General features: G+C 40.3%; 2 protein-coding genes across 7 annotated transcripts in view; one reads left to right on the top strand and one right to left on the bottom strand.

Moving 5' to 3' along the window:
- The window catches only part of LOC109424095 (carboxypeptidase D), a 119,241-nt gene that overhangs the window by 66,559 nt on the left and 34,701 nt on the right, over window positions 1-17,981 (top strand). The gene's annotated exons all lie outside the window — the stretch shown is intronic.
- LOC115256366 (uncharacterized) lies at window positions 9,423-10,598 on the bottom strand. The gene is made up of 2 exons (XM_029854728.2): window positions 10,364-10,598; window positions 9,423-10,297 (listed from the first exon to the last, which is right to left on the bottom strand). Exons 1-2 carry the CDS (start codon window positions 10,410-10,412, stop codon window positions 9,498-9,500), a joined length of 849 nt encoding a protein of 282 aa, XP_029710588.1. The 5' UTR covers window positions 10,413-10,598; the 3' UTR covers window positions 9,423-9,497.

Below are 17,981 nucleotides of genomic sequence, written 5' to 3'. Positions count from 1 at the left end.
AAAAACATGTCATTTTTTAGGCCTATATCTTCGCCAATTTGCGTCCGATTTCAAAAACCTTGGTTTCATTCAAAAGATAATAAGTCAAAGCAACTTTAAACTTAAAAAAAAATTGTATGTAAACTTAACCCAAAGAAAGTTGCCAAATTTTCCAAACAAATAATATAAACTTACGGCAGGATCGCTGGAATTTGGGTCGACCAAATTTTAAGATGAGAGCGGTAATATAACCCATTTTCTATTAGCTTTCAACTACTTTTTATAGAACTTAGCTAAAATACCTAGAAAAAAAGTTATTAAGAAAATTAACTCTTCATGTCATTGACCAAAAGTTTGGGGTCACCCCTCAATATGATGTATCGGCCAAAAGTTTGGGGTCACTTTCGTAAAACATGGAAAAGTGATTTGGTGATATCTTCATCGTCTATAGTTCAATTTTAATTCTTTTTGGCTCATTTCATAGATAATTAACTAAATTTACGATTGATGTCTTTAACTTAACGTATTTAACGATTTTTGTATATAAAAATGTTATGTAAAGTTAACACATTTCACAACACTTCAAAAAATTAGGCAACTTTACGTTAAGTTTTAGTATGTAAATTTTAACAAATATGTGTGGATCAATGTCTAGGCAGTAAGTATCATTCATTATGTTTCAAATAAGCCAAGAAGAATTAAAATTGAATGAAAGATGACAAAGATATCAACAAATCACTTTTCCATGTTTTGCGATAGTGACCCCAAACTTTTGGCCGATACATCATTTTGAGGGGTGACCCCAAACTTTTGGTCGATGACATGAAGAAATAATTTACTTGATAACTTTTTTTTCTAGATTTTTTAGCTAAGTTCTATAAAAAGTAGTTGAAAGCTAATAGAAAATGGGTTATATTACCGCTCTTATCTTAAAATTTTGTCGACCCAATTTCCAGCCACACTGCCGTAAGTTTATATTCATTTTTTAGAAAATTTGGCAACTTTGGGTTAAGTTTACAGACGAAATCTTTTGAAAAAGTTTCTTTTAAATCATGTTCAAAGTTTCTTTGACTTATTATCTTTTGAATGAGACCTAGGGTTTTGAAATCGGACGCAAATTGGCAAAGATATGGGCCTAAAAAAATTACATGTTTTTGAGGGGGTGACCCCAAACTTTTGATCGGGAGTGTACATATGACACATTCCACGCACTTCTACACCGCGCTACTTGGGATGTATCCGTAATATTATAGTATTCTAGGGTACAGTTTAATAGTAAATTAGTAATTAAATTGATATTCATAATTTGATAATTCTGGTTTAACCAACTTGGGAGGTAACTGTACTTCACTCAACAAATTAATATTCTGAGGTGCATGCCCTGGCAATGTATCCAAAATTCCAAGTACTCGTCAATGTTAAACTGATCTTCACATTGGCCTCCTAAACGGCCTCACACTGTGTCTATGAGCACCCACTTGAATGATCGACAATCGATTTTGCTCATCCAATCGCGTGGGAGATACCTAATTACCCTCATAAACAAACATGTGTTGAAGCATTGTTCTACCAGCCACCGATTTCGCAACTCATAATGCACTGTCCAGCAGCGCAGTCATTATCGCATTATTCGTTCATCAATGCGCGCAGGGGCAGTAGGTATTCAGTTGTGAACAAGAATGCTTTTCCACCCCGCAAGCCCCTCACGTGCCCAATCAAATTCCATTGCGCCGCCTCGATTTCACGCCTCACGCGTTGGAAAGTGAAAACTTTTCACTTTTCTTCTCGCCGCACCAAACTGATTTGTTCCCGAAAAAATGGAAATCATGCAGATACGCAGCTCTTGCGGTTGGTTTGGTGGCGGACGGCGGCTAATTACCTTGCGCCGGTCGTTTTCAGTGCCAAATCAAATGCCACACATTCAGCTCCGGGTTAGGAAATTTTGAGGAAAAAAGCGAAGCTAAATAGGCAGACAAGTTCATGCATCGTTGAGTTCGAATTGAATGAATACCTACTGTAGTTAGTGTACGCGGTCTAGCCAACACGCGTATTTCCATTAAAACGAATGTTAAGCTTCCGTCCTTCTAAAAAGGTGTAGCGCATTATTGTAGCTAAACAGTCAGAGCTGGTTTGTGTGCATTATTGTACAACTGAATGGCATGATAATTTTAGCGGTAGATGGGATGGTTCCACTTGGTATTAATCATCGACAGGCAGGCCGGTTTCGTAATACGTTGGAAACGCGTAACGTAAGGGATTTCGTCACACTTCTGTTCATTAAGGGTTTTGTTTTAGACATTGTTGCGCCGGAATGGTTTTGTTTCTGATTTCTTTCTATTCAGAGAGAAATTTTACGCTTTTTACCTTCTTTCAGCAATAATTGTGTTATGTTGCTAGAAGATGCTTATCATTTTTTTTGTCTATGACCTTTTGCATCTACTTACTTTCGGTCCTGTGCGCCCATGGTGAAAAATCCATTTGTTATACATACTTGGGTTTTGGACACCAAGTTGTACCAAAGGTTCAACGGTATTTCCCGAAGGCTATTCAAGCTTTCTTGATTCTGAACTCAATGTGAGGTGTCCAGGAAAGCTTGGAATCAAGAATAACTCCAACGTAGTTTACCTGTTCAGTCACATCGATTTCAGAATCGAAGAGACACAAAGGTCGAACGCCATTACAGTTTTGCCTTTCAGAGAAAATAAAAATAGATGTTACACCCCCAATTACCGGAAACCATATTGGCGTTGGTGTCGCTTTAACTCCCATCCATCAGGTCGAAAAGGGTGCTGATGTACATTAGAGTGGGTCAACGTTGTATGGAGAAACTTTAAATTTGATCGTATCAACCCGGAACAAAGCTTTTTCAATCTATATTAGCGTCCAGAACAACTGTGAAAAATTTGGGAGCGATTCGTTGCGTCCCCGTATTCCGCATTGCGATTGAAATTTGTATGGAAGTAAATATGGCAAAACGTACTTTTTTGCATTTTTCTCATAAATTGAATTCTTTTGTCTAATACCATGTAACTAATAACGTTAAAGTATAGCCTAGGATATGCCGAAAAACTTTGCCGAAGACCGCAAAGTGATGCGACGCTTGTAAAAAAAGCTATCCAGCTTTCCACGCTCGCCATAATGGCGGATGCTATAAAAATGTTTGACAAGAACTGTGCCCCACACTGAACTGAAATTAGAGAAAATATTCTCAGCAAGCTGCGCTTTCTAAAAATAACCGTTTTGTTGTTTGCTGTCAGAGGTGATTTTTTGCAGAATTTTTAAATTCTAATATTCCCAAGATTATTTCCGATATTTTTTTTATTTCAGGAATTATTTCATGTTGCTTCGGTTTCAATATTCGCATTCCTAAAACTGATGAACTCAACCCACTTACCTTCAACAATCCTAAATAAATTGATTTCATTTTCCAAGCATGTCGTGTTAGCGTTAATGTTTAACTTTACTATCCTCTACCACTTACAAAACCCATCCGTATGCAGTTTTCAGTTTGCAGGCCATCACGGTTCATCCTGGCATTCATTTTTCTTGAATAACTACAAAGGATCTGGTAACCCAACGCTGCTTACCGAGAATGTTATGGCTGGCAAACCACAGAACGTTTATAGATGTAGGCTTCGGATCTACGACGTGAAAAATTAGTTTGGGTATTTGAATCATTAATGGTCTATTCTTATTACGTAGAATCGGGACCGGGTCGAGCACGCAGAGTGATTGATTTCGTTGGAAAGAAATCTATGCCACGGGTCTAGCCATGGCTCGGCTGGGGCTTGACCCGGTCGCGGTCCGGGGTAATGAAAATAGCACTTCAGGCTGCCCTTTTAATTTAATTAAAGACAGATATAACCATCCCCCCGCCATCCCGTCCTGCCTGCCATCTAGGCCTCTCAGTTGAGGTCAGTATCCGTTCACTATTCACACACCCATCGAAGTACATTCCCTCTCTGTTCATACCCCAGTATGGAAATGTCTTCCGTGATCTTCAGAGGCTCAAACCCGTAAATTCTGCAAATATGTACCTGTACACCCTGGGGGTTTCAAACGACAATAGGTGCCTGCCGAAATATTTGTTAGTTCCGGTGCCGAAAACAACCAAACCAGCTTTCCAACCACGGAAAAATGTACCTAGTAAGACTTCCTGGTAGTTTAGATGACAATCAGTAGGCATCTAAGAGAAGAATCTTGATATTTTTCGATACATATGTGTTTTTAGGAGGTCTGGTAAGAACTTGTGTTATTTTTTATGATTCAAAATAGATTTGAGGAGATTTTTGTTGATTATGAGTATTTTTAAGGAGAAATTCTGGGCTTCAAAATAAAAATCGCTGCACAGACCGGAGACCGATGAAAATGCACGTTTCCGACTCCATCTCATCAAAAATTATTCCATCGGGCAATGATCCTGATTCATCTTCAGTTAGGGCTTGTTCACAAATGTCATAACGCTGGAGGGGGTGGGTGGGTGTCCTTCATGGTGTTACAGCTCGAACAAAAAAATATTTTTCCCATATAAACAGTGTTACGAAGCGGTGGGTGGGTGTTGAAAACAACCAATTTTAGCGTTATGACATTTGTGAATGAGCCCTTACATTAAACCTAAAATAAAAATCCAATTAACTAACAGAGCTAAAATAGCAATTAAATTGAAAATCCTTCGGTATCGCCGTTTTGAATCTTTTATAAATCAGCGGTTGGTTCGGTGACATCAAAATCAACACACATTTTGGCAAACTCAAGGTTTGCTGAGAATTTGTTTTAAAATTTCAGTTCAGTGCGCAGGGCACAGTTCTTGTCATTTTTTTATAGCATCCGCCATTATGGTAAAAATGGAAAGCTGGATACGCTTGGTAAGTTAAAAATTGAGATTTTATTATTGATGTTATTCCTTTACATGTTAAATGTAAAGCACCACCGGGCAATCTGTACGTTATAACTTTTTTCACAAGTGTCGAATCACTTTGTGGTCTTCGGCAAAGTTTTTCGGCATATCCTAGGCTATACTTTAACGTCATTAGTTAGATCGTTTTAGACGAAAAATTTCAATTTATGAGAAAAATGCAAAAAAGTACGTTTTGCCATATTTACTTCCATACAAATTTCAATCGCAATGCGGAATACAGGGAAGCAACCAATCGCTCCCAAAATTTGCACAGATGTTTTGAACGCTAAAAGTGTACATACCAACTAACAATGTTAGATAGTTGTCGGCAAAACCATAAGTAGGAAAACCGCTATTATTGAGCTGCCTCAATAGCGTATCTGCTACGAGATTTCACTAAAACGGTGACAAGACTCCCCCTTGAGGGCATCCACAAACACTCAATTTCCTAATCGCTTGACGCAATGTCGAGAAGAGATATGATGTGATATGATGATCGAAAATTCATTCAGAGCAATTGAAAAGAAAAGAGATCAAACTGGTAGACATGAAACTCTTTGGCTGAATGTCGTTTGGCCGAATGCCCTTTGGCTGAATTCCATCTGGCTGAATGAGTCGTTTGGCCGAATGCCGTTTGACCGAAATACGATCAAATGAATTCAGTGGAAGTTTATGACATTCTAATTGCCAATATGAACATCAGAATTTTTTTCTTCTTTTAACCATAGCCTATTCTTTCTATTTTTGCCATTCAGGGATTAGTTGGCGTTGAAACTGCAAATATTTCAGCAAAGATTTTTCATTCTTTGAATAACAAGCTGTTACGAGATGAACCAGCCGAGGGTTGAAAATCTCGATAATAAAGAAAAATAATAATAATAATAATAACAAGCTGTTATTTTGAGTAATACTAATGCGGAAATCAGTGGCTTGGTCACTTAAGTTCATTATTCATTGGAATTCGGCCAAATGGCGTTCGGACGAACGGCATTTGGCCTAACGGCGTTCGGCAAAATGACCCAGAACCGTAATATTCCACCAAGACTTGGGAATATACCTTGTAGCAGAATTGCCAACCAGTCATTTGCTCAACACTATGCGACTAAATGCTAAGTAATACTAACCGCTCGACCACGAAGTCACACTGATTTGAACTACTTTTTTGCATTTTTTGTCTTGTGGCAACCTTTTCCTTTTATTAGTTGAACACTACTACGTAAATATGAACATATTGTGAGTATGATTCTTAAAATCTACTAAAATTTTCACAAACTACTACACAAGAAATTTGTATTTTCGACAAAAGCATTCCTTCGGCAATTCCTTTTTGAAATCCCCCGCAGTCCAGAGGAATTATGATTTGGCAAATTTCTTCTACAATTTCTTTGAATCCCCTTTGGAAGTTTCTTTGAGAATTTCTTCGGTAACACGTTTGGTATTTCCAAAAGTAAAAAAAAAAACAAAAAAAAAATCGGCACATCTTTGAAAAACTATCATCGGTAATTATTTTGGAAACTTTTTCCAATTTTTCCATTCCTTCTGCGTTTTTTGCATTTTCATTTTTCTTGCCTCTGTCATTCAATTCCTTCGACAATTTCTTTGAGAAATGTTTCGGCAATTCATTTGAAAACTGCTTTAGAAACTCTTATAAATCATATTAAAATTATTTAGGTATTTCTTAGATTTCTTCAATAATGAATTAAAAAATTAGAAATACCTTAGGTAATTCCTATAAAAATTGCAATGAATATTCCTTTGGGTATATTTTTCGAGGGTATACGTAATGCCTGAAGTTCAAAGGCACACTATAAAATGGACAAATTGAGTGGAAAAATTGCAAAAAATACACGTATTTCTGGTAGGGTTTGAACCCACGTCACCCCAAGACAGGACACGATACCCAACTCCGCCACAAAACAAGTAACGATTCTGTGAAGTAGAAAGCCTTTTTCACTCATTCGTCCATTTTCCAACATATATTGTGCCTACAAACTACAGGCATTACGTATGTCGGACATACCATTTCGGTAAAAAAAAATAACAACATGTGTTGAAGTTTTTTGAGACTTCATCATATTCCTCAGGAAAGTTTTTCGGCAATTCCTTTGGAAATTCCTCCAACAAATTTCTTTGAGATTTTTTTTTTAATTCTCCGACATTTCTTTCGAACTTATCTTTAGAATTTACGTGGAAATTTCTTCAAAAAACAATCATTTCATTCTTTCTGAATTCCTTTGATTATTTTTCCAACAATTCAATTGAGAATTTCTATTTCTTCGGTAATTTCTATGGAATGTTTTTCGCCAAACTATTTTGGGATTCGATTTGGCCAATTCCTCTTGAAATCATTAATAATTTCTCCAGAATTGTTTTGAGAGGAATTTCTTTGGAAATAATTTTGCAAACTTGTTAGGCAATTTACAGGAAATCCATCTGCCAATTCTTTTTCGGGAATTTCTTCGAGGTTTGCTTTGAGCATCTCTTCAAGAATTCCTTTGCAAAACTGATTAATCAGTTTCATTTTCAATTTTATTCGGCTATTCTTTTGGAAATTGCAATTTCTTGGTAAATTCCTTAAGACCAATTAAAAACTTTTGATTTTCTAAAAAAAAATGTCGAAGAAATGTCCAGAGAAATTTCTGAATTTCCAAATGAATTTTCTAAAAAAATCTAAAGAAATTGTCTGAAAATGTTCTAAAGGAATACCCGAAGAAATTCACAAATAAAATGCCGGAAGGATTCCCAAAGAATCTGCTTAAGGCATAGTGGAAAAATACCCGAAGTAACTGTCTGAGGAGCTACCAAATCAATTATCAAAAAAAAATGAGCGAAAAATCTTCCTATGAAATTTTCGAAGAAGATTCAAAAGGAATTACTAAAAGATTTTTCAAACGAATTTCGATATAATTGACAAAGAGATCGTCGACGAACTTCACGACATAATTTTCCGAATAAATTTCCTAAAGAAATGCCGAAAAAAATTATGAACAAATTTTTGAAGCAGTTTCCAGAAGAATAAGAATAAATACAAACAATTTATAAATACTTACAGAAGGAGTCATAATAAATTTGTCAAGGAAATTTGCAGAGAAATTGCTAAAGGTAATGCCAAAAGAATTTTATAATAGTCATCGTTTATGTTTTGAATGAAATTTCTTATAAAATTTCAATGGAATTACCGCAGAAATTCATAAAAAAAACAAAGAAATTTCCAAAACTATATCAGGCCTTGCGAGCCGATGTGAAAGCCTCCGATCCAGCCAAACGTCGTCTGTTCCAACTCTTTCCACATTGTTTCCTGAGCTTGGCCAGATTATAGTTCCACCAAGGGGTTCCCCTTGGTTCATCATAGGTCAGCAAAAGACAAGCTATTTCGACAGCTTCAATGATGAAGGACATCATCTAAATCATTTGGAGTTTCAACGGATGGTGTGGATACCAAATTAGTAAAGAGATCTCAGTTGGTTAACCGGGGTTTCAAGAAGCGCAAAGTTTACGAAGTAGCATTCCAGTGTTAAAAAAAATGTAGGGATGATCAGATAAAGATCCTTCATCAGACACATGCAGATTGGTCAACTTGTGACTAATTCTGCTGCTAGAGTAAAGCATTATGTATAACACAATAATTGGCGGAAGGCCTTTTGAAGTGCAGTATGCGATGACTTGCTTGAAACCACCCGTTAGAGCTGGTCCAGCATGCGATAAATAAACCGAACAATAGATGTATATCCTTTTGGGGTTCCAATAAATACATCATTTCAAATAGCACATACATCTCTGCTAGTTTGCTCATAGATAGGTATAACTACCCCAGTCAACCAGTGAGCGTATAAGATGTTGAATGAGATGTTAAAGTACGATATGCGTACATTTTCCATGCGCCTAAATGGAGGCATGCACGCATATGGCCTCCACTTTATCAACTTATGCAACATCTTATACGAATACTGGTTGTCTGGGACGATTGCAATGTTGACAATCGCATGAGCTCGAGGCATGACACGTGAGTATATGCTATTTCATTTTTGGTGAAAATAGCAAACATCGGGCATCGGGTTCACAAGGTTCCCTAGATAGAAGTTCCCCTTACGAAAGTAAGGTTCCTGGACTAAAGTCACTTGGGCTGTACCATTTTCATAAGTCTGCAAGGATTGGTTGTTGCTGTTCCTTATTGCTGACGATTGATCTGAGCAATCTTAATCGTTGCCACTACCCAAACTAGGCAATGGCAAACTCTTTATAATTACAGCACAACAAGGAACATGAATAATAAAACCAGAACGTTTTCGATTGGAAAACGCCAAAGGCGAGGATACACAGAATACACTGTGTGAATCGCATTATGCGTAACGGTGATGTTGTGTTTTCCATTTCTTGGCTCTTCAACAACATTAATAAGCAACTATTACCCCAAAGTTTTGCTCAAACAGCATCAAATTAGGCAAGATATCATAATACCCTCGCTGGTTACACCATTTCATTGCAGAAACGGAAGATTTATCATACTTCACCGATCGTGTTCTATGGGAAATTAAAAACAAAACTCTTGCAAGATAGAAACTTTTTATTTATCGAATCAATTTATGCAGTGTTGGAAAAACTGAAATTCCATTGTTTATTCTTACCTAGCAAGATTGAAACAACTGACCGCCATCAACAGTCCTGTTACCCAAATTTGACCTCCTTCATTCAAACGAAATGATCCGGATGTTTTGGGGGGAGGTGGACCGGTCGCAACTATTGGACCATACGGACCAACAGTAGTTGAAGCTTCTGCAGCTTCGGTAGAACGAGATCCTCCAGAACGAGAAGGATGATCGAAATCCCGATGACAAGGGCGGTTCCGCGCGGTGGTGCTCTTGGTTGGCTCCGCCGTGGTGATGTTGATTATCGGGCTGTCCGCCAGCTTGGTCAGCTTGATGCGGGTCTTGTCCTGATCGGAACTTTCCTCATTCTTCATTTTAACCAAAAACGACTCGTTGGTGTCGTTCTTCCGGGAGGCAATATCAATCGTGGTCGATGAATTAGCTGCCGCCCGTCCCCCCGATGTAGCCGGTTCCACGTCCGCTTCGGTCCGTTGGAAGTGGATCGTATCGACCACGTCAACCAACTTTCCGTCGGATGTCTTTCGCACACGATGCACCAATGAGGTGCACTCGCTAGAGTTACTATCATCCGTACAGAGGGAACACTGCTTTATGCTACCCGGAAGGCGCGCCGTACAGAATGCAGCGTCCCCGGTGCAACCTTGCCGGTAGCGAACCGTATTCGTCGCGGGATCTATCTCCTCCAGCTGGAAACATTGATGAACCTGGTCGGTTTCATTGGGGCTGATGGTGGCACAGTCTTCCAGGAAAACGTTTGCCTGGCAGTCATCCCATCCGAGGGTTGATTCGCATGATTTACACTCCAATGAAAGCGCTGTTGTGGATGGACGATAGATTAGAGCTTAAGTTACTCGAATGAGAATTTTTATTTTCAACACACCTGACGGGCTCAGCCCCACAAGAACCAGCAGAAAAAGCACAAAAGGCATCGTCGTTTGAAGGTGACAGTGTTCGAACAGGTAAAACTCGTATCTGAACCACGAACTAATTCTGGTGGCTGCATTTTCCCTTTCTATCTAATCAGCATGTCGAACTAATTCGGTTTGCTATTAGCTGATGTTTCCAGTCGGTTGAAACAGTTGGCAACGGTCTTGAGATTCAGGGTTAAGGTTATCATCGCATGTCCGTCGTACTGTTGTTCTAAATGAACGTTTGGACTTCGCTTATGAGAACTTCTTAATAGATTTGTTTCTCAGAATAAGATGGCATGACTGTTTCTGTAGGGGGATTGTTTCTGTGATTGTTGAGTTCAAGTTTAAAATCCGTGAAGATTACCACTGCAGCTTCTGAATTACTACCATTTATAACCGTTACTTCGATACGCTACCGTCGCTACTCTGATTAGCTGAGTTCCATATTGGAGTATGCAGCGATATGTCAAGACGTGTTTGCTAATTTACCCATTTAATTTTTTTTTTTTATTTCCGACTTTTTCGATAGGTGTTGATCTGAAACTCGTAGCAATGGTTTTCAATTTGAAAAATGAGGAATTTTTCTCATCTAGATTAGGGCTTTGCCCATTTTATCTCATGAACTTATGTGATTTCTCTACTATTTTTTTATTTGTCGAATGTGAGGATAACGTGCCTCTGGAGCCAGCCTTCTAATACCGGTGGAACACCGACTCTCATTGTTGTGATACGGCGATAGGGTTTTCACTTTCTTCCTCGTCTCTCCGTTACGAGATCAAGGGGACTGCGAACAGTCGAGGGCAGTACCAACATCCCCCAGCCCAGGTTGAGTCTGTTTTCCTGGTTGGCAGGCTGCTATCTTACCGTTTTCAGCTAACTCGAACACGGCGAGCTTCACAGCCGGACGTCGGATGACTCCGTTTTCCGTTCGCACCAGTGCCTGCCTAATTATTCCGTCCTTTCCCCTGATGACTTCAACGACCTGACCTCTAACCCAGATGACCCGCTTCTGTTCGTTGGCAATGAAGACCAGATCACCAATCTCAAGGGGTTTCGTATCTCTGAACCATTTCGTACGCCTTGTAATTGTTGGCAAATACTCGCGTTGCCGCCTCGTCCAGAGTCCGCCCAAGATATGTCTCATCAAGTTCCAGCTGCTGTGTAGAAATTCGGATGGCGTTATCGGCTCTGCTGGTGGTTGCTTAGCTCCATTCGAACTGCCCAACAAGAAGTGGTTGTGAGTTGGGGCTTCTTGGCTGGCCCAATCAAGTGTTACATAGGTGAGAGGCCTTGAGTCATAATCTCAGCTTCTAGGATCATCGTTTCAAAGGCTTCATCATCAGGAACTCTCAGAGCGAAGTTCATTGACTGTACAGCAACTTTTACTGAGCGCACAAGTCGATCCCACACCCCACCCATATGGGGTGCAGGCTGGTGGGTATATCATTTGGTCGCGGTGTTCGTGAACGTCTTAGCACAGTCTTGGTTGGCTTTCTGGATCTGCTTCTGGAGCTCACTTGCGGCACCACGAAAATTGGTGCCATTATCGGAATACAGCTCCGCTGGCGCACCTCTCCTCGCAACGAACCGTCGAATACACATCCGGCAGGAATCCGTCGACATACTATGAGCTACATCCATGTGAATAGCCCGGGTTGTCATGCACGTGAATAAGGTCACCCACCTCTTCACGTGACTGCGTTCGATTCCAACGAGCACCGGCCCGAAATAATCCAACTCGGTGTAGTTAAAGGGTGGGACAAACCCCTCCACTCTGGCCCTGGGAAGTGGTTCCTTTTTGACAATTAGCGATGCATTGTACACCTTACACATCTGGCACTTTGAAGCTACCTTGCGGACCAGACGTCGAAGGCCTACATTCCGACTTGTCTCCTGGTCCTGCCAACCGTATCCTGATTATTGTATCGGTGGTGATAAACATCTACGAAAAGAAAGGTTATTGAATTGTTCTGAGCCAGTATCACAGGATATTTAGCTTCGTTTGGCAGGTTGAAAGCGGTGCCGATACTACCATCAATTCGAACCAATCCTTCCTCATCCACGAAAGCAGATAGTTTGTGTAACTTGCTCGATACCGGCACCGCTCCCGAAGGCTTTGATGAATTTGGGTTCTGCAACGCTGCTATCTCTCCAGAAAACGCTTCTGATTGGACAATCTTCCACAGCTTCACTTCTGCTCTGCGCAAGAGATACGAATTGACCAATAACTCCGACGACAGCCTGCTTATCGTTGTGCTTCCGAGATTCAGAATGTATGCAGCAACCATTCCCACTTTGAAAAACGGGCCACATCAATCACTGCTTCGTCGCCTTGTACGCCACATTCTCCGTCAATGGTACTTTCATCCATTCCGTTGAATTTGTAGTCATCACAATTTCCCCAATTCTGTATGCGACGTACGGCGATATCTCCGAGAATCAGATTTGATCCAATGAAGAACAGTTGATGAATCAGTCCAATAAAACTGTTGACGAATTGGTATTTGATGATTCTCCGGAATAAACTGTGCGTATCTGGTCCCCAGTGTAGCCGCTCACTGTTCTAGTCGTCGGATCGATAGTGTTTTAATGGGCGCTACCTTAGCTTTTGCTCCCACTAAAGCGCAATGCGGTTGACCAGAGTGAACGAAGCGGTATACTACACAAACATATGCAGTACTGTTCCCATCGACGAATGTATGGAGCTGAATTGGCTGGCATTGTTCTGGTATAGCCTTTCCAAAATACGCCCTCGGAACTCTAATGTCGTTGAGCCTGGGCAGAAGAGTCACCCATCGCTTCCAGTCGTTGAAAACTTGATCATCTACCTGTTCATTCCAGTCGCAACTGATTCGCACAAAGTTCTTGAATCTTACCTTGGATCACGTAAGTTGCGAGAAATCTAAGAGGACGCGAGAAATCGCTTCGTTGGACGAATAGAACCCTCTAGATTTTCCACTGAGGTTGGCATATACGCAGAGAAGGTTAATTCGTCGGACTGAGGCAGGCAGCGAATTCCCAGCACCGAAACCGTTGCTTCGAACTCCGAACTCCACATCTTATCAGCTGTCACACTCCGTTCTCCAAAACTATCGATTACATCCGGGCAATTGGATAGAATGTTCCTTATTTCAATCCCACCCTGTAGGTGGACGTATCTAACTTCCTTTGCCAAACGAAGAGTCTCCTCTATGGTATCCTTACTGTCTAGAAAATCGTCAACATAATGACCTTTTATAATAGCTTCAGCAACTTCTGGGAAAGTGTGCTCGTACGCCTTCTTATTTAAGTTCTTTTTTATATACTGAGCCGAGCATGGCGAACAAGCGGCTCCAAAAATTCCCACGGTCATCACGTAGATAGTAGGTTCTTCTGATGGATCTTTGCGGTACAAAAGCATCTGTGACTTCTGGTCTCGGTCTATAATTTTGAACTGGTGGTACATTTCCTTGATGCCCCCAGTTATCACCACTCGTCGCTGTCGGAATCGTTACTGAACGCTCATCAGAAGCACCAAGAGGTCTGGACCTGGCATTATCATCGAGTTTAATAACACACCTGAGCGGCGGCATTTCAAATTAGGCGTAGCTGCTGCGGCTTTTTCGGGTTGATCACCAGACCTAATGGCAAGTACGCTCTTCGAGCTTGAGCTGCTGTACCAAAATCGTCCTGCTTACTTATGCGCAGCCTTTTTCCAAGTATGCGTCCACTAGATCGTGCACACGCTTTGCTAGTCCCGATGATTTCTGGATCTTCCGTTCAATGCTTTTCAAGCGACTGAAAACCATTGCGTAACTGTTTGATCTTGTCATCTCCAGACAGTCGGTGATCGCTGGATGGTTCACATATCCACATGCTTTGGAAGAACCGACCTTTCGTGTTTCTTCCTTCAGAACCTTAATCGATGATACTGGGCGAAACGTTGTCACCTCACTGGCTTTCCGGACCATCTGCACCATGAACATTCCAAAGGTATCGAGGGTCACTATTGGAACCGACTCTTTGAAGTCCACCCACTTTGGAAGCTTTTCGAGCAACTCGTGTAGCAACATCAGGTTGGAAAGATGTGCTTCTCCGTTAAGGATAAGCGAGGAGGTATGAGCGGGAAGCTACGCATGCAGTTCCAGGGTGGGAGCTCCGATCCATTCACCTGCTAGCCTGTCGATGGTGGTATTGGATGGAGCGTGGTTGATGAGGGCCATTAACCAAAAGAGAGCAAGACTACCCGAAGTGGCTGAGCAGCAGCTTGGCAAGATCATCGACTTTGCGTTCACGATGCCCAAAATAAGTAAGGACCAGAAACAACTCAGTTGCGACTTCGTAATTCGATGGACTTCGCGGAAGTCCAAAAGGTGTAGCGGATGCGACTGCTCGTGATAAGCACTCACAGAAGCAGGTGAGACAGCCGTCAGGTGAGGAGCTGTCTGGTGGTGCTCGCAAGGCTCGGAAGATGCTAAGTTCACTGAAAGCATTAAACGTGTCCGTGTCTTTAATAGCGCCAGTTAGCCGACTATTGCCAAGGTGCTCTTGCGTCTGGGGATACCCGGGTACCTGTAAAAGATTCTCGAAAGTTACCTTCAGAATCGAATGCTAGTTAACGACACAGAGGAGGTGGGTGGGAAGTTCTTTCACATAACCTCAGGAGTCCCGCAAGGTTCTATTCTGGCTCCGGTGTTGTGGTATGTCATGTACGACGAGGTTTTGAGGTTAAAGTTCCCTGTGGAAGTGGCAATCGTCAGCTCGCTGACGATATTACGCTACGGTGAGTCGATGGAATAAGTGGAAAGGACCCTGCCCGCCTTCCGAGGACAAAGGGAGTGGTAAGGACCACCCGGGAAGCTGGTTAAGCACCAGCATGCTACCTTGGCAGGCTCCAAGTCAACGATGTTCGTTGCTGCATGGATACGCAGCATACCTTGAGGGTGCGATGTGCGTTTACCTCTCCCTGAAGCAATGCCTTCTATAGGTGATTCCGGAGAGACGCCACAGTGCTGCGAATGTATGGAACGCCAGGACTTAAATCATAGCTAACGTACCATTCATTTTTTTTCTTAATAGTGTCTTCGTCAAAGTTCACAAAAAAATACAATTTACATAAACGTCCTATGTGCAGTGCTGAAAAATGCATTTCGTCATATCTAAATTCAATCACCTACAGCTCATTTTAGAAGCTGAACCTGAGAATATGATACACGAAAAACTTTTCTGCAAGAAAGTCATGGAAAACCCATTACTTTTCGAATATTTAAGATAAATGTCACGGACTACCTTCGAAAAATCCCAATGATATTCACGGTGAATATCATTTGGCATTTTTCAAAGGTAGTCCGTGGCATTTACATCAAATATTCGAAAAATAGCGGTTTTCCGTGACTTTCTTGCAGAACTGGTCTAGCCGCACAAGTTTTTCATATTCCATATTCTCAGGTTCAGCTTCTAAAATGAGCAGTAGGTTGTTGAATTTAGATATGACGAATTGAATTTTTCAGGACTGCCTATGTGTAATTCATAATCGCTTAATTGCCGTAAACTGTTGTTTTTTGTACATATTCAAGAATGCAGTATAAGTTACTGTATAAACATATACAGTTGACTCTCTGTATCTCGATATTGAAGGGACCATCGAGATAAGGAGAGATCAAATTCAAGAACCAATTTGTAATGCACACTAGATTAAAAAATCGTCCGTAACTAAGAAAAACCGACAACAAACAGATGTCACTTCGCCTTCCCAGAATGTTTTGCACCTAAGAAACGAGATCTAGCAACCTATAAAACGGGCATATCGACATATGGAGAGAAAATCTAGAACAAAAACGAACGAGATCGCATCGAGATAGAGAGATATCGAAATAAGGAGATATCGACATGTAGAAAAGTAAAATGTATGCAGATTGAAGGGACCGATCAAACCATCGAGATAGGGAGAGATATCGAGATGTAGAACATCGACATGTGGAGAGTCGACTGTAGATCATATAAAATAGCTAATTGCAAGAATGACTTCAAAGGTTTAAGTTCTCATTGAAAACTTAAACCTTTAATAGTGTTGAGCTAGGTAGGATAAAACTGTTTTACCAACTTTTTTTTTCTATGGATACCGAAAACACTGTTTAATCATCCAGGCTTCTCTGTATAATAAACGCGATCTACAAGCTTCTTATGGACGAGCAACATACTTCAGGCATGTATGAACAGCATGGCAATTTTTATGTCGATTTTTTCGTTTTGTCTACGGGGCGCAGCATGGTGAGACGTAGGGTTTAACGGCAACGGGAATGGGTTGAGTGGGTCGGGGTGTAGTTATGTCTTCTACTTTGCCTGCACGGGTAGAAATCCGGAACCCAAAACATGACGAAAAATTTATGAAATCATAAAATATGCCGCTTCATGATAACATGACTACAAGTCATAGAACCATGCCGCTGAGTCATAGGATTATGCCGCTGAGCCATAAAACCATAAAACTGCGGCATGAAGCAATGCACACTGGGCCACGAGCGGGATCTAGCAAGTAAAAACCTCTAGCGTTTTGGGAGTACATTTTTTTGAGTTGGTGTCTTCTGAGACTTGTATTAATTTTACCTGTACTTTTATGTGGTGAAGAAAATTAGTTGGTAATTTTGCCGCATAGGTGGCGCTGCGATACTAACTTTTTTGTCTTACGTCCTAGAGGTTTCCCGTTTTCTGCAAAGTTGTAGCGCGTGCAAAAATAAGTTAAGTCGTCGAAGGCACCAAAGTTGTGTGACTTCAAATAACAAAGTTATATTAAAAATAGTGAAATTAATGTGGAAATCACGTTTTCATGACTATTGTGAATGTTTATCGCAAATTTATCAATTTTAACACTTCACGTGTGTTAATCAAAGTAGCCTGTGTCTGATGATACCAACTTTACAATTTTTCGGGACCTTTAAAATGTTTTTTGGGCAAAATAGTAAAAATTACTATGATTTTTACTAGCAGTCTTTTCAAAAAGCTGCAAATTTCGGCTAAATTTGATGCTTGCATCAAAATATACCACTCAAGATCTATTAAATCGGAAAGTTTGCCGGAGGTATAATTTGGTGTTTTTTGAGATATCTTGTTTTTAAATAATGTTGTTTTTATTTTGAAAGAGAAGCAATTCTTTATTCCGGAGTTTTTTTTTGTCTGTATTAACGAGATTTTTAACCCTAGGCTAGTTCATCTCGGGATATTCCGGAGTTGTCCTGCCAGTAGATACTCACGGATCACTTTTCAATTAAGAGTTTTATGTTTACCCAACGCCCTGATTACTCAAAATTGACGTTTTGTATTCAATTGTTTTGTGCATCAATTTGTTAAATCAACAGTGCACATATATTTATTGGTCTATTGAAACAAAGAAATTATAATGGTTTTTGGCCCTGTTTGAGCGACTCACGCAAGTGCTAAGTTTCGTAATACCCATTCTTGTGGTCAATAATGATTTTCAGTTAACTCAATGTACATACGTAAAAATGAATAAATTATTGATTATATTATAAAAATACTTCAGTTCAAGATGAGATTTGAATTCACGGCTCTTATAATAGTGCTTTACTTACTAAGTCACAGTGCCAATTA

The sequence above is a fragment of the Aedes albopictus genome, chromosome 1 (assembly GCF_035046485.1).
Source record: "Aedes albopictus strain Foshan chromosome 1, AalbF5, whole genome shotgun sequence".
NCBI classification, from domain to species: Eukaryota; Metazoa; Arthropoda; class Insecta; order Diptera; family Culicidae; genus Aedes; species Aedes albopictus.
This window is presented reverse-complemented; position numbering and strand designations above follow the sequence as displayed.

Coding starts and splice junctions, on each gene's coding strand:
- LOC115256366 (XM_029854728.2), bottom strand. CDS start 10,412: ATGCCTTTTGTGCTTTTTCTGCTGGTTCTTGTGGGGCTGAGCCCGTCA. Junction 10,298..10,363: donor TGTGGGGCTGAGCCCGTCAG/GTGTGTTGAAAA, acceptor CATCCACAACAG/CGCTTTCATTGGAGTGTAAA.